We start from the raw sequence: 24,743 nt of genomic DNA, 5'->3' as shown, positions 1-24,743 counted from the left end.
ATCCTTTCTAAGGTGGGTGAAATGAGGTCCCAGTTTGTGGGGGCAATAAGCAGACTTTGTATAAATATACAAAAGGATGAAGGCTATTGCTTAACGCATTGTAAGCCGCCCTGAGTCTCTGGAGAAGGGCGACATATAAAAATAAATTAAAATAAAATAAAATAAATAAATAAATAAATAAATGGTGACGTGATCAAAATTCAGCCGCTTGGCAACCGACAAGTCTGATAAAAGTTGCCAAGATTGGAGACCCCCTGCCTTACAGTATCGGCTGCCAACTTTGCCATGCTTTTCAGCCGAGCCCTCCAGGGCTGCTGTTTATAGAGCTCAGCTGTCCTTACATCGGTTTGCTGTGTTACCCAACTGCGTATGGGTGGATTTGGACCTTGTATTTAGCTGCCAAGAGTGGCTGTGATGAAGTGGGGGAGATAGAGTGATAAATTGTGTGCCAGGAAGATGTGGAAGAATCAATCAGAGAGCCGGCATGGAGGGAGGAAGCTGGTTGGGTTTCCAGGTTTCTCTTCCTAGCCTTTGCGAACAAAATTGTTGTCCCTTTGCACTTAAGAGCCCTGAATATAATTGCTACGGTCATAATAATTTGGTGGTAAAATAAACTGAATAACCATCATGGGATGCTTTTAAAATGGCTGGCTATATTTATTTTTCTTTAAAGAGAAAAATAAACAGAGAACTTAAAGAGGAAGGGTTTTATGGTTTTGCTTTATTAATGTATAATATTTGTTCAGCAAACATTAATGGGTAGAGATGCCAGACTAGTTTTTTTCCCCCCCCAATCTTAGCAACTTTTAAGATGTATGGACTTCAACTCCCAGAATTCCCTAACTAGCCATACTGGCTAGGGAATTCTGGAAGTTGACGTCCACGCTGGCTGAGGAATCCATGTTGCCTGGGAATTCTGGGAGTTGAAGTTGTGCTGGCTGGGTACTCTGTGCAAGTTGGTGAATTCTGGGAATTAAAGTGCACATGACTAGGGAGTCCATGCTTGGCTGGGGAATTCTGGGAAATTGGAAGTCCATGCATCTTAAAGTTACCAAGGTTGAGAAACTTTACTAAGATTTGAATGTTGTGGTCTGCCAGCAGCCTGCGGAGCTGGCAGCGGAGTCGGACAGTGAGGAGGCTGGGGAGGACCATGGGCCAATCCTGGAGTCTGGGGAAGGCCCGGACAAGGGCTCTGCGTCGGAGGCAGAGATGGGGCCAGGGCCATTTGGGAGTGATAAGCGGACTCCGGAGCCTCCAGAGTTGGACAGCAGAGAGGCAGAGGAACAGGAGGAGCCTGTTCCTAGTGCACGCATGCGCAGAGCAGCCAGAAGGCAAGAGCAGCTAAAGCAAAAAGGACGATTCAGGAGTAAGGCCAGGAGATGATTGGCCCCTCCCATGAGGCTTAAAAGAGCAGCAAAGGCTCTTGGGCTCTTTGTAGGAAAGCAACGTTGCTAAATCTGTTTTCCAGTCGGCGTCTCTTGTTTCTGAACTTCATGGGGCTTTGCCAAGAAAGGCCTTTGGCAGGGTGCCAAAGAAGATAAAGTTTTGTGATATGCCGAAGGACTTTTTCTGAAGGACTTGTTTTAGAATTTAGAATTTGGACTAAGCTGGGAATGAAGTAATTCTCAGCTGTTATAATAAAATAGTTTTGTTTGAGACTGTGTCCTTAATGACTAAGTGAGCCTAGGTCACAACACTGAATTACAGTTATCAGACAGGGAGCAAAACTATTACTTCTCTCTTGGCTCATCTCACCCTATCATAAGTTTTTATTTATTTTCATTTATTTATCAAATTTTAAATAGGTTCCTGGAGAATGATCAATAGTGTTATCTATATAGAACCGTGATGGTAAACCTATGGCATGCGTGCCAAAGGTGGCACGCAGAGCCCTCTCTGTGGGCACGTGCGCTGTCGCCAGCTGCTCTTCCAGGTTCCGGTGAGCGCAAGGAGTGACTGGGAGGGGAGGGCGAGGGGCGGAGCCAGCCAGTGGTGGGTTCAGCCAACAGGGAGCCACAGCAAAGGGACGAAAGAGCTGCATGCGGCTCCAGAGCCGCGAGTTGCCGACACCTGATGTAGTCATATGACCATGGGAGGGAGATGTTGTAACTTCAGAACAGGATCATAAATCACTTTTTTTTTTAAAAAAAATTTGATTTATATGCCGCCCTTCTCCGGAGACTCAGGGCGGCTTACAATGCGCTAAGCAATAGCCTTCATCCTTTTGTATATTTATACAAAGTCAACTTATTGCCCCCACAAACTGGGTCCTCAATTTACCTACCTTAGAAAGGATGGAAGGCTGAGTCAACCTTGAGCCTTGGCGAGATTCGAACCTGTAGTAATTGCAGGCAGCTGGTCTTAATAACCAGCTTAATAACAGGGTGCCTTAGACCACTGTACTACCAAGGCTCTTTTAGTCTCTCTTTTGGGAGAGTCTGTTGTAATATCAAATGGTCACTAAGTGATCAGTAACATTAAATGTACCAGCATGGAAGGGAAGTTACCCACAGGAAAAAAAATTAGATTGCTTGCACATAGTCGCACACACACATACAATCTTGTAGCATTCCATTTTTTGAAAAATATAATTAGATTTTCTGCCTTTTGGTTCACGGCCTCCCAGCCAGCCAGCTTTCCCCTCTCCCGTCCCCAGATGGATTCCAGAGCCAAGCAAGGGCTTCGAAATACAGGATAAATGATAAACTAATTTACTGAAAGAACTGGTCCTCTCTTTTTTTTCATTCTAGTACGGTGTCTAAAAAAAAAAAAAAACAGGAAGAAGAACGAATATCCCCTGTCCTCCTCCTGAAGTTGTAATATTTCATGGGGCCTCAGCAACTCCGACTGGAATTTATTAGCCAAAACAGTGTAAAAAAAAAAAAAGAAATGTAGCCAGGCCCACGCGTATTTCGTTAGGGATGACAAATATAAGGAAATCACACCCACACAGCATTAAAAAAAAAAAAATAATAGTAAAAAATTTTTAAAAAATGCCTGGGAAAAGTGACTGCTAAATCCAATTGGCTTCTCGTCTCCTAGGTTCCTGCAAAATGGGCACCATTTGACTTTTTCTGTGAACCAGGCAGCTTGGCTCACTTGCATGAGTCATCTTTGTCTGAAACGGTACAGGGCTTGGCTTGTCAGAAGGTCGCAAAAGGCGATGACATGACCTTGGGACACAGAAACGGTCATAAATGTGAAACAGTTTGTCAAGCATTTGAACTTCGATCACATGATCATGGGGGTGCTGCAAAGGTCTTAACTGTGGAAAAACCGTCATAAGTCACTTTTTTCATTGTTGTTATAACTTTGAATGGTCACTCAATGAACTGTTCTAAGTCAAGGACTATCGGTAGTTGACAAGCGCCTGGATTTTAATCACCTGACCATGAGGATGCTGCAATGGGTGTTAAGTGTGAAAAATGGTCATAAGTCACTTTTGTCAGTGCCACTGTAACTTCAAACAGTCACTAAACAAATCTGTCTATCTATCTGTCTCTCTCTCTCTCTCTCCATTTATCCATTCCATCTATATTTATCTACCTACCTATCTATTTATCCATTCCATATCTATCTATCAATCAATCTATCTATCTATCTATCTATCTATCTATCTATCTATCCATCCATCCATCCATCCATCCATCCATCTCCCTCTTTCTGTATCTCTCTCTCTCTCTCTCTCTCTCTCTCTCTCTCCATCCATCCATCCATCCATCCATCCATCCATCCATCCATCATATGTCTATCATTTACCATTTCACAATGTAAAAAAGATGTGGAGACTCTAGAAAGAGTGCAGAGAAGAGCAACAAAGTTGATTAGGGGACTGGAGGCTAAAACATATGAAGAACGGTTGCAGGAACTGGGTATGTCTCTAGTTTAATGAAAAGAAGATTTAGGGGAGACATGATAGCAGTCTTCCACTATCTCAGGGGTTGCCACAAAGAAGAGGGAGTCAAGCTATTCTCCAAAGCACCTGAGGGCAGGACAAGAAGCAATGGGTGGAAACTCATCAAGGAGAGAAGCAACCTAGAACTAAGGAGAAATTTCCTGACAACTAGAACAATTAATCAGTGGAACAACTTGCCTCCAGAAGTTGTGAATGCTCCAACACTGGAAGTTTTTAAGAAGATGTTGGATAACCATATGTCTCAAGTGGTGTAGGGTTTCCTGCCTGGGCAGGGGGTTGGACTAGAAGACCTCCAAGGTCCCTTCCAACTCTGTTATTCTAATAGTGCTTTATCCATCCATCCATCGATCTGGAAAATTTATATGGCCGCCCACTCTCTCCCAGGGACTCTGGACAGTTAAAACCCAATATAACCCCCCCTCATCCCCCCCCCAAAAAACCCCAATCACCCCTCCCCACCCACCCCGGATAATCAGCCACTTGATGAGCTCCATCCCACCCCTAGATTCCCCAGGCCCATTTGACAAAACCAAGGCTTCACGGTCGTTAAATGGAGGAGTACCTGTAGCCGGTCACTACAGGATGTTGGATGGCACAAGCCAGCAGAGTTTCTTCTTTAATCCCAACTTTACAGAGACGACGGGAAGGCTGCTCTCTCTCCCCCCAACCCCGCTGAGGGAGATCTATTTCTAGTTCAGCAACAACCTCGTGGGGGAAGGGAATCGCCTCCCGCTGTTGATGGGTCGCGGTTCTTGCTTGTTAACTGCCCAAAGCGGTTGACAAGGTACCATTTTCTTCATAGACTATTAAAAGAGATGCCCCCTCCCCCCCAAACGAAGCTTTAAAACGTGCTATTAACCATCTACTCAGCCATTCTGGAGATGCACGCCGATGATAATATTCCTGCCTTGCCATTAACCTACGCGATGGCTGCAGGCGTTGCCAATTTCTGCAAAAAAAAAAATCCTAAACGCCCGCCTAATGAGAGCCACGAGATCAACTGTCCATATTAATCACTCACCAGTTTAATTAAGGTAAACCAGCTTGTCAGAAGGAAAGAAAGCCAGGGGATGGGGTGGGGTGTGTGGAGGGGGTGGGTGTGGGTGGGAGAGAGATACAAGCAGATTTCTCTCCATCTTTTACTAACATCGGCTGGCAGTCGCTGGCTGGGTTTTTGTTCACCGCTCCTTGAAAATGCAAGATCGGACATTTCCGATCCAGAAATGAGGACCCGGATTGTGGGGGCAATAAGCTGACTTTGGGGCAAAAGCCCTACTAAGCAGGTATATACAAAAGTATGAAGGCTGTTGCTTAACGCATTGTAAGCCGCCCTGAGTCTCCGGAAAAGGGCGGCATATAAATTGAACCAATAAATAAATAAATAAATAAATTTTATATGCGGGTACAGAATATTTGCCGCTGTCAGACTTAAAATTCATTCAACATTTTCCACACGCCCACGAGTCACGACTGGAGAGAAACCCAAATCGATTCACAAATATAAAAACACACACACACACACACACACACACACACACAAAAATGGTTGCGACGTTATCGCCAGGAATCGGGTGCTAGTGTTGTGACCCAGGCCCAAGTAGGTATTATCAGACGCAAACAGTTCTAAACAAACAGACTTTATTAGAACAGCTGAGAAGTAACTCATTCTCAGAGTAGTCCAAACTAATTCAAAACAAATTCTTCATAATACAATTCTTCAGCCTTATCAGCAACCTCGGTCTAATTAGGCAACCTGCCAAAGGCTTTTCTTGGCAAAAGTTCAGGAGCAGAAGACGCCGACAAGAAATAAATGCAGCAAGACAAGAAACAAATCTATCAACGTTGCTTTCCTACAAAGAGCCCAAGAGCCATTGCTGGTCTTTTAAGCCTTGCTACAGGTATGTTACTTGGAACCCTGACACGAGATTCACCATTAGCGTTTTTAACATTTTGTAGAAAGTCGACAATTTTAACTTCCCTGGTTTTTCTACCCTTGAATGAAAGGTGACATCAAGTCATAGGTAGATTTTTGGACATGTATATACTGGGTCAGTGGTGGTCAGGAAGCAGATCCTTGCCATTTTTGACCAAGCTCAAATAGTTAAGCCAAATAGAACCATTTTAATACCTGAATGGGAGACCACAAAGTGATCCTGAGATTGAAGGTTCAGCTGGGAAATCCATCAAAAATGCCCAGAAAATAGTGGTAGTAAACAAATTGTGTGTTGTTGTCACGGGGATGGGTGGGTGAGTAGTTATTGTTTGTTATTTTTCTATAATGTGTTTTAATTATTTGTAAGCCACCTGGAGTCATTGTGAACGAGGACGCGGCTATATAAATTTTCTAAATAAATAAATACCGTATTTTTCGGAGTATAAGACGCACCAGAGTATAAGACGCACCTTAGTTTTTGGGGAGGAAAATAAGAAAAAAAGCTGATTGGCAGGTGGATCGGCCTCAGAATACCCCCAATCAGCTGTTCCCAGAGGTGAATTTTAGCAACAGGTTCCTTGGTTGTGAGCTCTGTGCCTTGCTTTTTTTTTGCTTTTTTTTCTGCCTCTGAAACTTCTGAAACTCCATTTCAGAAAAAAACTTTTTTCCTGCCTCTGAAAGCCTCCGAAACAGAGCTTCAGAAAAAAAGTTTTTTTCCTGAAGCTCTGTTTGGAGGCTTTTTTTCTGAAGCTTCATTTCTGATGCTATTTTCAGCCTCTGAAACCCCCGTTTGAGAAGCTGGGCGGGGCTGCATTTGGAGTATAAGACGCATCCAGATTTCCCACCACCCCCCTTTTTGGGGGAAAAAGGTGCGTCTTATACTCCGAAAAATACGGTAAATTCTTCAGACTGCCCAGGAATCGACATTGACATGACCATGAAAATTGACACAAGTTGAGCTCTACTTAAAATTGTTGAGATTTTTTTTTAAAAAAGGCTATATTGATAAAAATGAATGGAGACAGAAAATGGAGGAAATTTTTCATGATACAAGATGTTCAATGTTGCTTCAGAGTATCATGGTTTTTTTTTTCACCCTTGAGCAAGGGTTCCAATTATAGCAAAAAAATTCAGAAGCCACAGAGGCACGAAAGGCAAGGACCTTCCAAAGTTGTCATCAAATCAGGTTTAGTTAGATGTAAACATAAAAGCATGTGTCACGTTTCTCTCGAAACAGATTTGGCTCCTGGTGACTTCAAAGACCCATTTCTATAGTGCAGAGAGTACACCAGTTTAGTCTAGTGGTTAAGGCACTAGGCTAGAAATTACCCTGTTTCCCCTAAAATAAGACATCCCCTGATAATAAGCCCAATCGGGCTTTTGAGCGCATGCACTAAAATAAGCCCTCCCCTGAAAATAAGCCCTCCCAAAAAATATTTAAATGCACGCACAGCCGGTCCCTGCCATTTCCTCTGGTTTCCTCTATGCACCCCAAAATAATAAGACCTCCCTGAAAATAAGGCCAAGTGCTTATTTCGGCGTTCAAAAAAATTTAAGACAGGATCTTATTTTTGGGGAAACACAATAGAAGACCTCCAAAATAGTTTGCATGGGCTGGTTCTCCTCCAACAAAGTTTCTGGTATCTGAGCATAAAATAAAAGCCTATAAATCCAGGGACGTGATATTGGGGGCTCCATTTTTTAACAGGGAAACAAGCAAGAAGGGGTAAATCAAATCCCCAACAAGCATAATATATAACTTAACAAAGAAATTAAACTTGCAGGGAAAAAAAAACCCTCGGTCCCAAGATGAAATAAGGCTCTAAAAAGTTGACCCTAACCCAAGGATGGATTAGTCCAGCTGGGTTACTTTGGGCCAATCACCAGGAGACTGTGAATTCTAGTACTGCTTTACGAATGACAGCCGGATGGGTGATTTTGGGCCAGTCACTCTCTTTCAGGCCAGCCCACCTCACAGGATTGTTGTTGTGGGGGAATATAGAAGGAGGGAGGAGTACTATGTACGTTTGCTGTCTTACTTTTTTAAAAAATCTAATCAATAAAATAAATAATTGCAAATCAGTATGTGCTTAGGACTTATTCATGGGGGAGGGAGGATTAAACTAGGGGCCCCATCCCCTCTCCCTTGCCTCCCAAAGCCTTTCTCCATTCTGTTTTCCTCCTCTGGCAAATAAACGGTTTTCATGAAGTCCGTTTCATTGGGAGGAGAGAGGAAACACTCCCCCCCGCTTTGCTCCTTATCAATACCTAAGATTTGAGCGCCAATCTGTCTGCCAAATCCTGCTTAGCAGTGGAAGAAAATTAACCCGGTCAGAACAAAATGGGTACTGCACCGCTGTCCGTCAAAGAGGGGTGTGTGTGTGTGTGATGTCCCTGATCTCCACAATTACACAGTCAACACAAAGGGGCAATTTTTACTGACTGTCTCTTCCAAGAATCCATCTGGGGAAGAGGAAGGAAAGAGAGAGAGAGAAAGAGAGAGAGAGAGAGGGAGGGAGGGAGGGAGCAGGGTGTATTTGATTTAAATCGAGTTGATTTAAATCACAATTTAAATCATGATTTAAATCACTAGTAAAAAGGCTTGATTTAAATCAACTCGATTTAAATCCTAATTTTTAAAGAGCAACTGTCATCTCTGCTACTCCTTCGACCCACCGTTGACTCACCAATAGTCCCAGTGTTGCAGAATGTACAGCCTCCTGCTACATAACTAAGCTCCATTTCATGCTGAATAAACTAAATTATTTATGTATCTTAAATAGAAAACTATCTTACGATAGATTTTTACCCCAAAAGTTTTTTATTAAAATAAGTTCGATAAAAATAAAAAAAATCCGATTTAAATCAAAAAAATCTGATTTTTTTGATTTTTTTTTTAAAAAATCATTGATTTTTATCCACCCTGGGAGGGAGGGAGAGAGAAGCAGGAGTATCAAAAGTACAGCTGCCTCTTTGCTGAGCAGATGTCTACCTGTGATGTACGAGGAGCTGCTAAGCTGTCACCAACCCGCTGCTAGATCCAGGTAAATGACGGAAGCCACCACAGCTCCGTATTTAAAGATAGCAGGGCATCCCAAAGTCAAGCCTGCTTCACGTTCAGCTGCCAGATGTTGGCATCTGGGACGTTTCCCCCTTTCTCTGTTTGACAGAGACGGCAGACACACCGTCGGAGCGCTGAGCAGGCAAGCACCAAGCCGCTTCCTAAAGAAGGGGGTTAAAAAAAACAAAACCAACACCCCCAAACTTCAGACTGGAAGAGCTCTTGTTTTAGTCGATGCTCTCGACCTGCGTGCCCAAAACCTATGTCGGAAATCCCTAAGCAAGCAGGTGGCAACTCCTGGGAACTGAAGGTGTTTCGATTCAGATCGTTCTTCGCTTTAATTTGGATTAACCTTGGCACCCCTGCTCCCTGGAGGAGGGATCACACAGCTGTGACACGTCTCAAGTCTGAAGCCAGGGAACAGCAAATTAAAAGTGTGTTGGGGGCAGAGGGCACAATACGATTCAAAGTCCCAACACTGCGAAACTTCGCCGGCTCTTGTATCCCAGCAATCGATTGCCTGTCTGTTTATTGATTGACACGATCTCCTTTAAGGCAGTGATGGCAAACCTGTGACACACTTGTCGAAGCGGAGACACCGCGACGTGTTGGGTGACACGCCAGCGTTAACCAGCAACCAGCCACAATTATTCTGAATGGCATGCCTCATTCTAGTTTATGGCTATGTCTAGTTTATCTCTCATGTCTAGTTTAATGAAAAGAAGGACTAGGGGAAACATGATAGCAGTCTTCCAATATCTCAGGGGCTGCCTCAAAGAAGAGGGAGTCAAGCTATTCTCCAAAGCACCTGAGGGTAGGACAAGAAGCAATAGGTGGAAACTTATCAAGGAGAGAAGCAACTTAGAACTAAGGAGAAATTTTCTGACAGTTAGAACAATTACCGTATTTTTTGGAGTATAAGATGCACCGGAGTATAAAACGCACCTACCTTTTTTGGTGAGGAAAAGAAGAAAAAGAAATCTCCCTCTCCCTCTGAGCAATTTTGCTTCCTTGCAGCAAACAGCCTGCTTTACTTTCATTTTCGTTTTCAGCATAGCTTGATTAGCACAAGGAAAAAAAAATCTGCTCCAGCAATTTACCTCTTTGCAGCAAGCAGCAGAGCCCTGCGCAAAACAGCTGAGAGCAAATCAGCTGAGAATTGGGAGGCCGATACAATCAATTTATGCTAATTAGCCTGTGCTGAAGCTGAAAGGAGCTGATTTTTCTTGCTGTTTGCTTGCAAGGAGGTAACTGCTGCGAGGCAGAGGCCAAAGGGTGGGGGCCAGTGGGTGGGCGGGGCTACATTTGGTGTATAAGACGCACCTAAATTTTCACCCCCTTTTAGGGGGGAAAAAGGTGTCTTATACTCCGAAAAATACGGTAATCAGTGGAACAACTTGCCTGCAGAAATTGTGAATGTTCCAACACTGGAAGTTTTTAAGATGTTGGATAACCATTTGTCTGAAATGGTGCAAGGTTTCCTGCCTAAGCAGGGGGTTGGACTAGAAGACCTTCAAGGTCCCTTCCAACTCTAATTCTCATGCAATTTTCTAATCATCTCCTTCCGGCAAGCAAATTCGATGGGGGAACCAGATTCACTGAATCATGTTACTAATTTAACAACTGCAGTGATTCACTTAACAAAGTAGCAAAAAAAGTCGTAAAATGGGGCAAAACTCACTTAACAAATTTCTCATTTACCAACACAGATTTTGGGCTCAATTATGGCCATATGTTGAGGACTGTCTGTACTCTACTGCAGGAATGGACAACATTTTGTCCCTGGGTTCAAATACACTCCACCTTTTTTTTTAAGGAAAGGAAAAAAAGAAAGGAACATTTAGGAGGCTTTTAGAATGCAGAATTGCAGGCTAACTCTGCCCACAGCCTGGAGTTCGATCCTGACTGGCTCCAGGTTGACTCAGCCTTCCATCCTTTGGTAAAATGAGGACCCAGATGCTTGAGGGCAATATGCAAAATAATGCTTCCACATTGTAAAACACCCAGAGAATGCTGAAACACCATGAGGTAGGATACAAGTCTAAAATACTGTTGGCTATTGCTATTTATTCACAATACAGATAGTCCTCGACTTATGGCCAGTCACTTAGTGACCATTTGAAAGCACAAAGGACTTAAGACCTGCCTCGTGGTACTTATGAGCCAGTTCTGAAGTTTCGATGGCCACCTTCACCTGCCGTCACGAGATCACATGTCGGATACTTGGTGATACATGCAGCATCCACGGTCACATGATACAAAAAAAAAATAGCATTTAGACTTCTGGTTTTTTGGCAAACCGGCCCACAGTGAGCCCTTCGTTTGTTTAATGATCGCAACAGTCACTTTACAACTGCACTGGTTCACTTAGTGACTGTGGCAAAAAAGATCATACAATCAGGTTGGTTGTATGAGTGACCCATTTTATGACTGTCGTGACCGATGGCTGTGATGGGCAGGCTCCATTACGGTCATTAGCCAAGGAGTACTGTGTTTCCCTGAAAATAAGACCGGAATCAGATCGGCTTACTATGATACTGAAAGGACGGGGGGACACAGATTACTATATATCTTGGAGTCAATGGTATAATTGGATTTCAAATCGAGCTACAAATAGAGGTATTGGATAAGCATATCAATTGGTATATGTAATAGACTTTTGTAGGTTACCCTATATATGTAATGGGACAAGTTTATTTCCTTCTCGCATTGTGATGTAGACCGCTATAGATTTAATGTTTGTTGGATGTATAAGGTAAAATAAATAAATAAATAAATAAAATAAAATAATAAAATAAAATAAAATAAAATAAAATAAAATAAAATAAAATAAAATAAAATAAAATAAAATAAAATAAAATAAAATAAAATAAAATAATAAAATAAAATAAAATAAAATAAAATAAAATAAAATAAAATAAAATAAAATAAAATAAAATAAAGACTGGGTCTTATATTAATTTTTGCTCCCAAAGACGCATTAGGGTTTATTTTTTGGTTAGGTATTATTTTCGGGGAAATACAGTACTAAATCCATCTGTCTGGCTGACAATTTTTAACTGGGGCTTATTTTGGGGGTAGGGCTTATATTACAATATCCTGAAAAAAAAATCATGCTAGGGCTTATTTTCCGCTTGGGTTTTATTTTCAGGGAATGTTGTGACCTGTCAGCAGCCTGTGCAGTTAGTAGCTGATTCCGACAGTGAGGAGACTGGTGTGGTGCTGCGCCAGCAGCCTGTGCAGCTGGTGCTCGAGTCAGACAATGAGGAAGCTGGAGAAGATGTGGTGCCAGAGGCGGGGATTCAGCCAGGGCCTTCAGAACCTCTAGAAGCTCCTTTAAGTGAAGAGGAAGAAGAGGAGGAGCCTCTTCTCAATGCACGAGCACGCAGAGCTGTTAAAAGGCAGGAGTGGCTCCTCAGGAGGAGGTCTCCTCGAGAGTAAGGCTTGGGGCTAATTGACCACTCCCCTAGCCTATTTAAGGAAGGACGACAACTGATGCAATTTGCAGGAAACAACTTCGTTCATATTCCTTCGCATCTTGATTCCAGAAACATTTGATTCGGCTCTTGTTTCTCTCGTCAGTTTTCCTGCAAATTGCTTCTGGGCATTCTGCCAACCACAGTAAGATTACGGTTATCTGAAATACTGTGCCTCAGAATTGAGTTATTATTCTTTGGATTCTTGTCGGCTGTTAATGAAGTTAAATTAACAGCCCTTGTTCAGAAAAGACTGATTTAAACTGTACTTGTGTTCGAACAACTACTAAGGAAGCTCATTAGTAGTCCTTAATTAGTAAACTAAAGTTTGTATGGACTTTGTGTGTGCTGCGTTCTTTGGGGTCTGTAGCTGGGACAGAACAGGGAAACACGCTATCTAGTAACGCTTTTCAGTTCATTCGCATGTGAGTCAGGATGGAAACGGGCATCCAAGGAGAACATCTGAATGTGCTTTTAGAGGGATATTTTCCCCTACTCATGCCCAGCCATGCTGGCCTCAGCAGCAAGCAGATGAGTTGAGAGGGGTGTGTGTGTGTGTGTGTGTGTGTGTGTGTGTAAAACTCTCTTTCACACATTTCTTCTGGCTACTGCATCCCTGCCATAAACTCTTCAACCGGATGATGAAAAAAACAGTAGAGGACACTTAACATGTTCAGGTGCCTTTCCTTCAACACTCTGCACTTGTCAAGTGGGACTCACCTGATGATAAAAGTCATCGTCATCGAAGATCTCCTCGTCCAGGTCTTTGAGGTGGGCATTTGACATCGCTGGAGGAAGCGTCTCCTAGAAGGCCGAGAAAGAAAAGAGACTTCTGTGAGGACCGTCTCAGCTCCCATCTAGAACGGTGGTTCTTAAACTGGGGTGGGTGAGTGGGGGATAATCCAGGCATACCCTGGGAGTAGCGGAGCCATTTGTGTTTGCTTGTTTGTGAGTCAACGATAAAGTTTGAGAACGCCACTGCCAAAACTTGTGTAAAATAACAGTTCCTGGGGGGCTTGGGGGTGAAGATAATGGCAGTATTTGAGACTGGGAAAAGGAGTTATTGAGTCAAACGGTTTAAGAACTACCGATCTAGATTCACAGTGGCTTTTGTAGATAGCAATAGCACTTATATACCACTTCACAGTGCTTTACAGCCCTCTCTAAGCAGTTTACAGAGTTAGCATATTGCCCCCAACAATCTGGGTCCTCATTTTACCCACCTCGGAAGGATGGAAGGCTGAGTCAACCTTGAGCTGGTGAAGACTGAACTGTCGAACTGTAGACAGCCGGCAGTCAGCAGAAGTAGCCTGCAGTATTGCAGTATGTAAGTCTAAGTGCGAGCCATTCTGGCTTCCTCCATTTGACCTGCCAGGCCAAAAGATGTAACCGGAAGAAAAGCAATGTGTAGTTCAGACATTTGAAGAATGTCTCCTTACCAGTGGTGAAATGTAAAATTTGTTACTACCGGTTCTGTGGGCGTGGTTTGGTGGGGGGTAATATGACTGGGTGGGCGTGGCCAACTTTTTTTTTTTTAACTTTTAAAAGCATTTTTTCTACAACCTCTGAAGAGATTGTAAAAAAATGCTTTTAAAAGGCTCTGAAGATCTCAGTTGAGTTGCCTGAGCGTCAGAGGCTTTTTTTTCTTTTAAAAGCAAAAAAAAAATGCTTTTAAAAGAAAACAGGCAACTCAGCTGGGATTGTCAGAGCCTTTTAAAAGCATTTTTTAAAATAACCTCTTCAGCCGTAGAAAAAAATGCTTTAAAAAAAAAAAATTGGCCAGACCCATCCAGTCACATTAATCCCGCCACCAAGCCACGCCCACAAAACCGGTAGTAACAAATTTTACATTTCACCACTGTGTTGGGGGCAATATGCTGACTCTGTAAACCGCTTAGAGAGGGCTGTAAAAGCACTATGAAGCGGTATATCTAAGTGCTATTGCTATTAAGGTACCACAAGCGTCAGATTTCGCACTACAAGTCAGGAACAAGTAAGCAAGGACTAACCCGATTTTATTCAATGCTCCTCTGGGATCAACAGAGAATCTTGGGCAGCCTAAGCGGAATTTCCTATCCTCCTTTCTGGTGAGTTCATTAAGATGGAGATGCTTAAACACATTGAAATGCTTCTTCCCAGCTTTTCCTCCATCCTGGGCTGAGTTGCCATTTAAGAGCTAAAGCAGAATCTCCTTGGATAATTTCAATTTTTTTCTTCTCAGCTTTCTCTTCACCTGGACTGAATGGCTGTTTATGAGATAAGCTGCCAACAAGGCTCACTTCCTTTTTTTGGGGGGGGGGACTGTCTACTCTTCCTTCCTTTTCTAACCTCGCCACAACTCTCTCGCAGTGCTTGCTATTTGTTGCTCCAGAAATCTTAAAAATATGCAAAAATGCTTCGTTCTGAGTGTGGAAACACCATGAAATCTCCCATTTCAAAAGGGCTGCTGCTGCCTTGAACTTTAAATCAGCTGTTTTGAGCATCTGGGGGCATGCTTTGACTTCAAAACCAAGAGACGCTTTCGTACATACACAATTTATCTCTAATATATGTGTTAGAGTGTGTGTAAAAAGTATTTGTTGCTTGTGCAACGAGCAGAGCAGAAACACACAGGGAAGGAGATAAACGTGCAGCTCGTGTGAGAAAAATACTTTATATACAAGATAATAAGCAGTCTCGGTGTAGGTAAAACAGTCCAAGGTCATAAACAGTAATATCAGTCCAGTAAGTATCTTCCCTTACCAAAGCAAACAGACTTTAGTAACTCTCGGTATACAGTACCATATAACAATCCAGTCTAACACCAATCAGCAGAAAGACGCAGGAAGCAACAGGAACAGGAACAATCAGGAACAAAGAACGCTTCTCTGCGCTGCTTATGTATGCACTGTAGCCTAATTACAGGGTTCAGCAAACCCTGATTACGTGGCTCAGTTGTTTCTTAAAGAAACAGATATATTGCCTGACCAACAAGTTAGGAGTAAGCTACAAGCTGAACCTAACAATATGTACACTCAAATGGACACCGAAGGCAGGGCTGGTCTGTTCCCTTTCATATGTGCTATTCTTTATGGAGTGAGAAGGTCCGGGAAGACCATCATCCATCAAAAGTCTTTGCGCAACTCAAGCAAACAAGTCCTTGATTTTTCAAATCAGATGATAGCTTATAAACGTGACATATTACTCTGGTTATCCGGGATTTGAAAGGGGGACGGAGGGAAGCGCATGCAAAACAGGACAGTTCACAAGATGTGGCTCTTCAAACTAACATGTCACCCAGCTGCACCGAACAGTCGTTTTACCATAAAGGAAACTGGTAACGCTGCTCCACCTCGGCCTACCTAACTAACCTTGCAGGAAGCAATTTACAGACAGTTCTCGCTAAGCGACTGGTCACTTAAGTGACCGTTTAAAGTTCCTTGTTGCCTTCTGGGAGGAGGCTTCGGGCTATCCGAAGCAGAACATCTAGATTCAGTCACAGTTTTGTTCCATAGAGCATCGACCTTGTGAACTCTCAAAGTTCCCTCTTTCCTCTATGTATTCAAAATGGACAGTGATTAGTGTGTGTGTGTGTGTGTGTGTACATACACACATACTGAGAGAGAGAGAGAGAGAGAGAGAGAGAGAGAGAGAGAGAGAGAGAGAGAGAAAGACACAGAGATGAGAGAGGAAGAAAGAGGAGAGAGAGAAGAGAGAGAGAGAAAGAGGAAAGAGAGAGAAGATAGAGAAAGAGGAGAGGAGAGGGAGAGAGAGAGACAGGAGAGAAAAATGGGAGAGAGAGGAGAGAAAGAGAAGATAAAGATGAGAGAGAGAGAGAGGAGAGGGAGAAAGAGGAGAGAAGCTTTGAGGGAGAGGGAGACAGAAAGAGGAGAGACAGGAGAAAGAGGAGAGGAGAGAGAGAGAGAAAGAGGAGAGAGAGAGGAGGGACAGAGAGAGAGAGAGGAGAGAGAAAGAGGAGAGAGAGGAGAGAGAAAGAGGAAAGAGGAGAGAGAGAAAAGAAAGAGGAGAGAGAGAGGAGAGACAGGAAAAAGAGGAGAGAGAGAGAAAGAGGAGAGAGAGAGAGAAAGGAGGGACAGAGAGAGAGAGAGGAGAGAGAAAGAGGAGAGAGAGAGAAAGAGGAGAGAGGAGAGAGAGAGAGAGAGAAAGAGGAGAGGAGAGAGAAAGCGGAGAGAGGAGAGAGAGAGAAAGAAAGAGGAGAGAGAGAGGAGATAAAGACGAGAGAGAGAGAAGAGAGAGAGAAACTATATATGTATATAGCATGTGTATATGTGTGTTATGTGTTTGGTTAGATATATACTTTCTCTTGAGAGCAGGCAACAAATTTTCATATTCAATGTATATCGGTGTACTCACAGTAAAAAAAAAAGACAATAAAGTTATCTTAGCTTAAAGTTAAACAGACCTGGAGTTACGACAATTGCAAGCACATGCCTGCGCACACATTGTGGTCATGTGGTTACATTTGGGCCCCTAATCTTGCATTTATGGCAACTTGCAAATGTCCCGCGGTCACTCGACCATAAAAAAAAATGCCTGTTAAATGGTTTAAACGGATTCATTTAACAACCACCAGAGTCATATAACAGGGCATGACAGGTAGTCCTTGGCTTACAAACACCACTGGGGCCAAAACGTCTGTTGCTAAGTGATGCAGTTGTTAAGTGAGCCAGGCCCAATTTTGCAACCTTTTCGTTAAGTGAATCACGAATCCGGCTTCCTCCCCATTGACTTTGCCTGTCGGAAGCCCCCTGGGTAGGTTGCAAATGATCATGTGACCCAAGTGTCACATGATTGTGCTCATGTGACTATGGGGTTGCTATGATGGCTGTAAGTGCAGGGACCTGTTGTAACTCACTTTTTTTTTTGTACTGTCATAACTTCAAACAATCGTTAAACGAATGGTCGTAAGTTGAGGACTACCTGAAATTTGTTGCAATCGGCTTTTCTTCCCCCCCAAAATCAATTTCCTCCAAATAAAAGAATCAATTTGTTCCCCCTGCTTGGTCCAATCTGTGTCATTCCTTACCGTCTCGTCCAGTTCAGTTTGTGGAAGCACCTCAGCAGCCGAGGGGTTTTTTCCCAGCACCCTGTATGCTGACCTCTTGGTCTGTGTCCGTCGGAGTAACCTCCCTTTGTCCATCAGAATGTGATCCACTTGAGTCAAGATGGATCGGTCAAAGGCACCAAAACCCTGGAAGAGCATCAAGCAATGTCAGGGAAAGCAGGAAAGACACTGAGGTTTCTCCCAGCCACAGCCCCCCCCCCCCCAACTTTATCTTTATTTATCTTTATTTGATTTGTATACCGCCCTACTCCCGAAGGACTCAGGGCGGTGAACAGCCAAACAGTAAAATACATAAATACGGAAGGTGCGCAGATCCGGGATCCTCCATATCTCCAGGGGGAGCTCGTTCCAGATAGTAGGTGCCCCCACAGAGAAGGTCCTCCCCCTAGGGGCCGCCAGTCGACATTGTTTGGCTGACGGCACCCAGAGGAGCCCCTCTCTATGGGAGCGTACCGGCCGGTGGGAGGCTATTGGTAGTAGTAGGCGGTCCCGTAGGTAACCAGGTCCTAAGCCATGGAGCGCTCTAAAGGTGGTAACCAAAACCTTGAAGCGCACCCGGAAGACCACCGGGAGCCAGTGCAGCTCGCGCAGGAGAGGTGTTACATGGGAACGCCATGTCGCTCCCATTACCACCCGCGCGGCCGCACTCTGCCTCCTTTACCAGCCAATGAGCAGAATATCTTTCCTGCCATTATTTATTTATTTTTTTAACACAGTGATGACATTGTTTGCTTTTGGGAGGGTATACTGTATTTTTCGGAGTATAAGATGCACCTTCCCCCCCCCCCCCCAAAAGAGGGTGAAAATCTGGATGCGTCTTATACTCCGAATGCAGCCCCGCCCAGCTTCTCAAACGGAGGTTTCAGAGGCCGAAAAAGCATCAGAAATGAAGCTTCAGAAAAGAAGCCCCCAAACAGAGCTTCAGAGGCTTTTTTTTTTTTTTCCCCTGAAGCTCTGTTTCGGAGGCTTTCAGGGGCAGGAAAAAAAGTTTTTTCTGAAACGGGGTTTCAGAAGTTTCAGAGACAGAAAAAAAAGCAAAAAAAAGCAAGGCACAGAGTTCACAACCAAGGAACCTGTTGCTAAAATTCACCTCTGGGAACAGCTGATTGGGGGTATTCCGGTAGGCCAATCCACCTGCCAATCAGCTTTTTTCTTATTTTCCTCCCCAAAAACTAAGGTGCGTCTTATACTCCGAAAAATACGATACTTTTACTTGTAAATTTTTCTTCAAGGTGATCCATCCATCCATCCATCCCTCCCTCCCTCCATCCCTCCCTCCCCCCCTCTGCTTTATTTGTATAAATAAGGGGTCCCCAACAGTAGTGAAATTCAAAATTTTTTTACTACTGGTTCTGTGGGCATGGCTTGGTGGGTGTGGTATGGCTTGGTAGGCGTGGCAGGGGAAGGATACTGCAAAATCCCCATTCCCTCCCCACTCCTGGGGGAAGGATACTGCAAAATCCCCATTCCCTCCCCACTCCTGGGGGAAGGATATTGCAAAATCTCCATTCCCACCCCTCTCCAGGGGAAGGATACTGCAAAATCTCCATTCCCACCCCACTCTGGGGCCAGCCAGAGGTGGTATTTGCCGGTTCTCCAAACTACTCAAAATTTCTGCTACCAGTTCTCTAGAACCTGTCAGAACCTGCTGGATCTCACCCCTGGTCCCCAACTGGAGGACCGGAGACCTCTACTGGGTTATGGCCTATTGGCCACTGGGCTGTGTGAGTAGCCCCACTTGCGACAGCGTCGCTGCGAGCATCGCGGACGCTAGCAGCCCCACTCGCATGGGTGATCACAGCCCCACTTGCATGGGCACTTGCAGCCCATTCATGTGAGCATTGCTGTGGTGTGGGCACTTGTGGCCCACTCACGCAAGGGTCTTTGTGGATGCTCGCGTCCCCACTTGCACGATCAACAGGAGCACCCGCATGCGCCTGTCCGTCCCACAAAACTATCCCCTTTCCCCACTCCCCCCACTTTGGACCGCCAACCAGGAACTCTGGTTGGTGTCAAGCCTGAAATTGAGTGGGGTGCTGGGGAACTCTGGTATAAATAACTCAAGGTGGCAAACCTACCTCTTTCCTCCTCCTATTTTCCCTACAACAACAGCCCTGTGAGGTGGGCTGGGCTGAGAAAGAGTGACTAGCCCAAAGTCACCCATCCGGCTGTCATACTGAAGGTGAGACTAGAATTCACAGTTCCCTGGCAATTGGCCCAAAGGCACCCAGTCAGTTTTCATGCGAAGGCAAGAATACACTTCAACACAACCTGGTGATTAGCTCAAAGTCATCCAGCCAGCTTTCATGCCTGCGGCAGAACTAGAACTCGCAGACTCCTGGTGACTGGCCCAAAGCCACCCAGCTAGCTTTCATACCTAAGGTGGGACCAGAACTTACAGTCTCCTGGCTGGACTGGCCCAAAGTCACCCAGACAGCTTTTGTGTCTAAGATGGGACTAGAACTCACAGGCACCAGGCTTCTTGCTGGTGAGTTCATACCATGCATCACTCCCCAGCACCTCTATAAAGAAATAATACTTGCCTTGCCCAGTTTGCCAGAAGCCAGTCTGGTCCTGTCGTGCCACTTCTGTAGGGTGTTGTTTCTGTAGACCCGAAACTCGGCAAACCTCTTGGATGCAAATTCAGGGTAGTCCTCCATCTCCAACTTCCGTTTGGGTGGCCTCTGCACAACCCTCTTCTCTTCCTCAGCTTCATCGCTGCCACTTGAGATCTCTTCATTGCTGACAATAAAGATGGTGGCACAATTAGCCTACAGAGCTGTCCGAGCATCTCCCGATAGCTTTCTTTCTTTAGTACGGCTTTATCACTAAACCTGGTTAGCAACGGGCAACCTAAAGGCAAAGCTGTCAAGCTGAACCAAGGGATGGAAACTAACCAAGGAGAGAAGCAACATGGGTTTTTTTTCAAGAGGCAACTGGATTTTCTTTCCTTGAAGACATTTTGCTTCTCATCCAAGTAGCTTCTTCAGCTCTTCAACCGTTCTTCATATAAAGAACGGGTGCTGGAATTGGGTATGTCTAGTTTAGAAGGACTAGGGGCAACATGATAGCAGTCTTCCAATATCTCAGGGGTTGCCACAAAGAAGAGGGGGGTCAATTTATTTTCCAAAGCACTTAAAGGCAGGACAAGAAGCAATGGATGGAAACTAATCAAGGAGAGAATTAACTTAGAACTAAGGAGGAATTTCCTGATAGTGAGGACAATTAACCAATGGAACAACTTGCCTCCAGATGTTATGAATGCTCTGACACTGGAAGTTTTTAAGAAGAGACTGGACAACCATTTGTGGGAAATGATATAGGTACGTGATGGCGAACCTATGGCACGCGTGCCAGAGGTGGCACACAGTGCCCTTTCTGATGGCACGTGAGCCGTTGCCCCAGCTCAGCTCCACCGTGCATGCGCACGAGCCTCCTGCCGATCAGCTGATTTTCGGGTCTCTGCTGCGCCTGCGCTGGAGGGGAGGGAGAAGCATGCGGGAGATGAATGTGCACGGGGTCTCACTTGCATGCATGGGGTCGCGCACGTATGTACAGGGGTGGGGTCACACAGCTGGTCGTGTGTGCATGCACAGGGGGCAGGGGTCACGCGAGGGGGTTGTGCACGGTGGTGGTGGGAGCACGGGGGGCCCGTGCATGCGCAGGTGGCCGGGGCCCGCGGTGAGGTGGTTGCACACGCCTTGCATAATGGGTGCATGCGTGCAACGACACAAAGGTTAGCCAACACTGATATAGGTAGTCCTAGACTTAGGACCACAACGGAGGCCCAAATTTCTGTTGCTACGTGAGACAGTTGTTAAGTGAATTTTGCTCCATTTTACGACCTTTCTTGCCACAGCCGTTAAGTGAATCACTGCAGTTGTTAATCGCAGTTGTTAAGTGAATCTGGTTTCCCCCATCGACTTTGCTTGCCAAAAGGGGATCATGCAACCCTGGGACACTGCAACCGCCGTAAATACGAATCCGTTGTCAAGTGTCTGAATTTTGGTCAAATGCTGCTTATGGTCGTTAAGTGTGAAAAATGGGTCATAACTCCCTTGTTTCAGTGCCGTTGTGACTTTGAACAGTCATTAAATGAAGTGTTGTTAAGTCGAGGACTTACCTGTATAGAGTTTCCTGCCTGAGCAAGGGGTCGGATTCGAAGACCTCCAAGGTCCCTTCCAACTCCGTTAGTCTGTTAAAGCAGCGGATTTATCCTTTGCTGCTTCATATCATCTTGGCCTTCAATGGTATACTGCCCCTGAATATGGCATTTCCATTTAGCCTTATGGTCAACAGAGGCTGATTGCATTTCTCTCCCCCCCCCCTTATGAATAGCTAATCCCCCGTTAAAGCCATGTAATCACACAAGCAGATAATACCCTATGAAACGGGAACAAGCCTTTCGACAGCTCTGAACCTTATCCCTGGATAAGCCTTAGGCCTAATGCAAAGGGGAGAATGGAAATATATCTATATAAGGGACATGGTGGCTCAGTGGCTAAGACACTGAACTTGTCGATCGAAAGGTCGGCAGTTCAGCGGTTCGAATCCCTAGCGCCGCGTAACGAGGTGAGCTCCCGTGACTTGTCTCAGATTCTCCCAACCTAGCAGTTCGAAAGCACATTTAAAAATGCAAGTAGAAAAAATAGGGACCCCCTTTGGTGGGAAGGGAACAGCGTTCCGTGCGCCTTTGGCGTTGAGTCATGCTGGCTACATGACCACGGAGACGTCTTTGGACAGCGCTGGCTCTTCGGCTTTGAAACGGAGATGAGCACCGCCCCCTAGAGTCAGGAACGACTAGCACATATGTGCAAGGGGAACCTTTACCTTTATATATAACTGGGCAAGCGAGGTATTATTTCAGAAGCCTCATTGTGGTCTTCCAGTGCCTTCCCACCCCTAAATCAAGACATTGCTGTTGCCAGATTTTTTCAGAATTGGCTCCTTTTCGGCCTCAATAAATAAGGCCACTCATGACCAGGTTTCTAAGTTTAAATCACAGGTGGGGGGCCACTATGGCAATTTTACAACCTGCGGACATCAACTCCCAAGAATTCCTTACACGAAATTAAATTTCAATTTCTCTTAAATTAGCTTAAATGAGACTCTAGAAAAAGTGCAGAGGAGAGCAACCAGGATGATTAGGGGACGGGAGCTAACATATGATGAATGGTTGCAAGAACTCGGCATGTCTAGTCTAGTGAAGGATAAGGGGAAACATGATAGCAGTCTTCCAATATTTGAGGGGCTGCCACAGAGAGGAAGGAGTCAAGCTATTCTCCAAAGCACCTGAAGGCTAGATAAGGAATAATGGATGGAAACGGATCAAGGAGAGATTCAACCTAGAAATAAAGAGGAATTTTCTGACACTGAGAGCAATCAATTATTGGTTGCCTTCAGAAGTTGTGGGAGCTTCATCACTGGAGGCTTTCAAGAAGAGAACTGGACTGCCATCTGTCAGAAATAATGTAGGGTCTCCTGCTTGGGCGGGGGGTTGGACTAGATGACCTACAAGGTCCCTTCCAACTCTGTTAATCTGTTCACTTGCCTGTAGCTTCGGGGTTGTGCCACCAGATGCTGAACATGCCTAAGTCAATGGGGAATCCAAATTCACTTAACAACCGTGTTACTAACTTAACAGCTGCGGTGATTCACTTAACAACGTTGGCAAGAAAGGCCGTACAGTGTGGCAAAATTCACTTAACGACCATCTCGCTTCGCAACAGAAATTTTTGGCTCAATTGCGATTGCAAGTTGGGTTCAAGGGATGACCCCCATCTCATTTTTTCCTGCCCTCCGCCCCTATGTTGGAAAGGTGTTTTGTGGCCTTTGCCCGCCCGTTGCCCAGCCACCGCCATCGGTATCTTTTTTTACCTCTCCTCTTTCTTTTGTCCTGTTACCAAATGTCTGGTCCCCGAGTTCTGGTGCCACAGCTCATCCTGAAGATCCACCAGGCTTCTCAGCAAAGCCTTTAACGCTTTGTAACCTGCGGAGCAAAACGAGAAAGTGCGTTAAGACGACTCTGCGAGGAATGCTACCCACTTGATAGGAGAAGAGGTTGTCGAGAACCTGACAGGTTGGGATATTGCTCAGAGGAAGACTTCTCCACCCCTGAAAGCCTGTAGAGATTCTCTATACATTTCTTTAACTTTCTCTTAACGCAGATAAGAAAACGTATTTTTCCTTTATATATAATGCTTAGGTAATTCCTAAAGTTTGTAAAATATTATCCAAAGTGTATTTGAGCAGTTCAGATTCTTGCAGAGACCATTAACATGCAATTAACCTACAGTCACTTGAACTGCCTTGTTTCCTGATTTCTTGCACCTGACCAGGCTTAACTATGGGCCCATAAGTCAGGACTACCTGTTGTTCATCATAGACTACCTGTACATGCTTCTTATCTGGACTGCCTCGCAAAGCTGACAACCTCCTCAGAAGAATTCTGGAATGGCCAATTGTCGTAAAGGAAGTTGACAGAGAATGAAGAGAGAAAGAAAAGACAAAAAGCTGCCTTCCACTAAATTAGATCACTAGTCTCATAGTTCCATACCGCAGGTAGCTCCCGAACCACTTATGAAGAGCTCGTGCCTCAAGCTATTAAACTGGAACCAAAATTATTAAGCTGGTTTGAAAGAGGAGTCAAAGAAGCCATCTATGTCAAAATTGAGCAGCCCTCTCTCGACAGAGGGGGACTGTAAGACATCATCTATCTCCAGTCAACACGGTCCTTTCAGCAGTTCCAAGAAGGTTCCACACCCATTTGCACCACTCAGGTGACTCTGATGCCACAGACAAACCTCCAGTGGCCTCCACAATTATCTAAAAGGATGCAAATGACCAGCAGTCTGCAAGGAATATCGAATCCTTCCGTTTCCCCACCATCCAGTCAGAGCTGAAGAAGCTTCTTGGATGGAGAAGCGAAACGTCTTCAAAAAACAACAACAAATTCCAGTTGCCTCTTGAGAAAAAACACCTTTGGGACAACCATGACCGGGATGACTTGAGAATCTCCATAAACATATTAAACTGGAACAATATTTCTTAAACTTTCCAACTTTAAGCTGTTTGGACTTCAACTCCCAGAAGTCTCTAGCCAGCTGGAGACTTCTGGGAGTTGAAGTCCACATATCTCAAGTTGCCAAGGCTGAGAAACACTGAATAGAGACAATGAGATCCAATGAAGGGCTTCCTATATCTGAGAAACATGCAATCTTGATGAATTATTAGTGGAAGGTTTGCAAAGCCTAAGAAACGACTTTGAGCCATCAGTTCTGACAGGAGATTCT

General features: G+C 44.6%; 1 protein-coding gene across 1 annotated transcript in view; it reads right to left on the bottom strand.

Moving 5' to 3' along the window:
- Positions 1–24,743, bottom strand: part of AATF (apoptosis antagonizing transcription factor) — a 117,987-nt gene that overhangs the window by 40,390 nt on the left and 52,854 nt on the right. The window contains exons 5-8 of the mRNA XM_070945249.1: positions 23,329–23,440; positions 19,995–20,193; positions 17,413–17,577; positions 13,107–13,190 (exon numbers count right to left, since the gene is read on the bottom strand). Of these exons, the coding sequence (XP_070801350.1) occupies positions 13,107–13,190; positions 17,413–17,577; positions 19,995–20,193; positions 23,329–23,440 (560 nt within the window). The remainder of the gene's footprint in view (positions 1–13,106; positions 13,191–17,412; positions 17,578–19,994; positions 20,194–23,328; positions 23,441–24,743) is intronic.

Source organism: Pituophis catenifer, unplaced genomic scaffold, assembly GCF_029215685.1.
Source record: "Pituophis catenifer annectens isolate HBS135680 unplaced genomic scaffold, rPitCat1.0.hap2 SCAF_1, whole genome shotgun sequence".
In the NCBI taxonomy this organism is placed as follows: domain Eukaryota; kingdom Metazoa; phylum Chordata; class Lepidosauria; order Squamata; family Colubridae; genus Pituophis; species Pituophis catenifer.
Note: the sequence above shows the minus strand (reverse complement) of the source record. Positions and strands in the feature narration are given on the sequence as shown.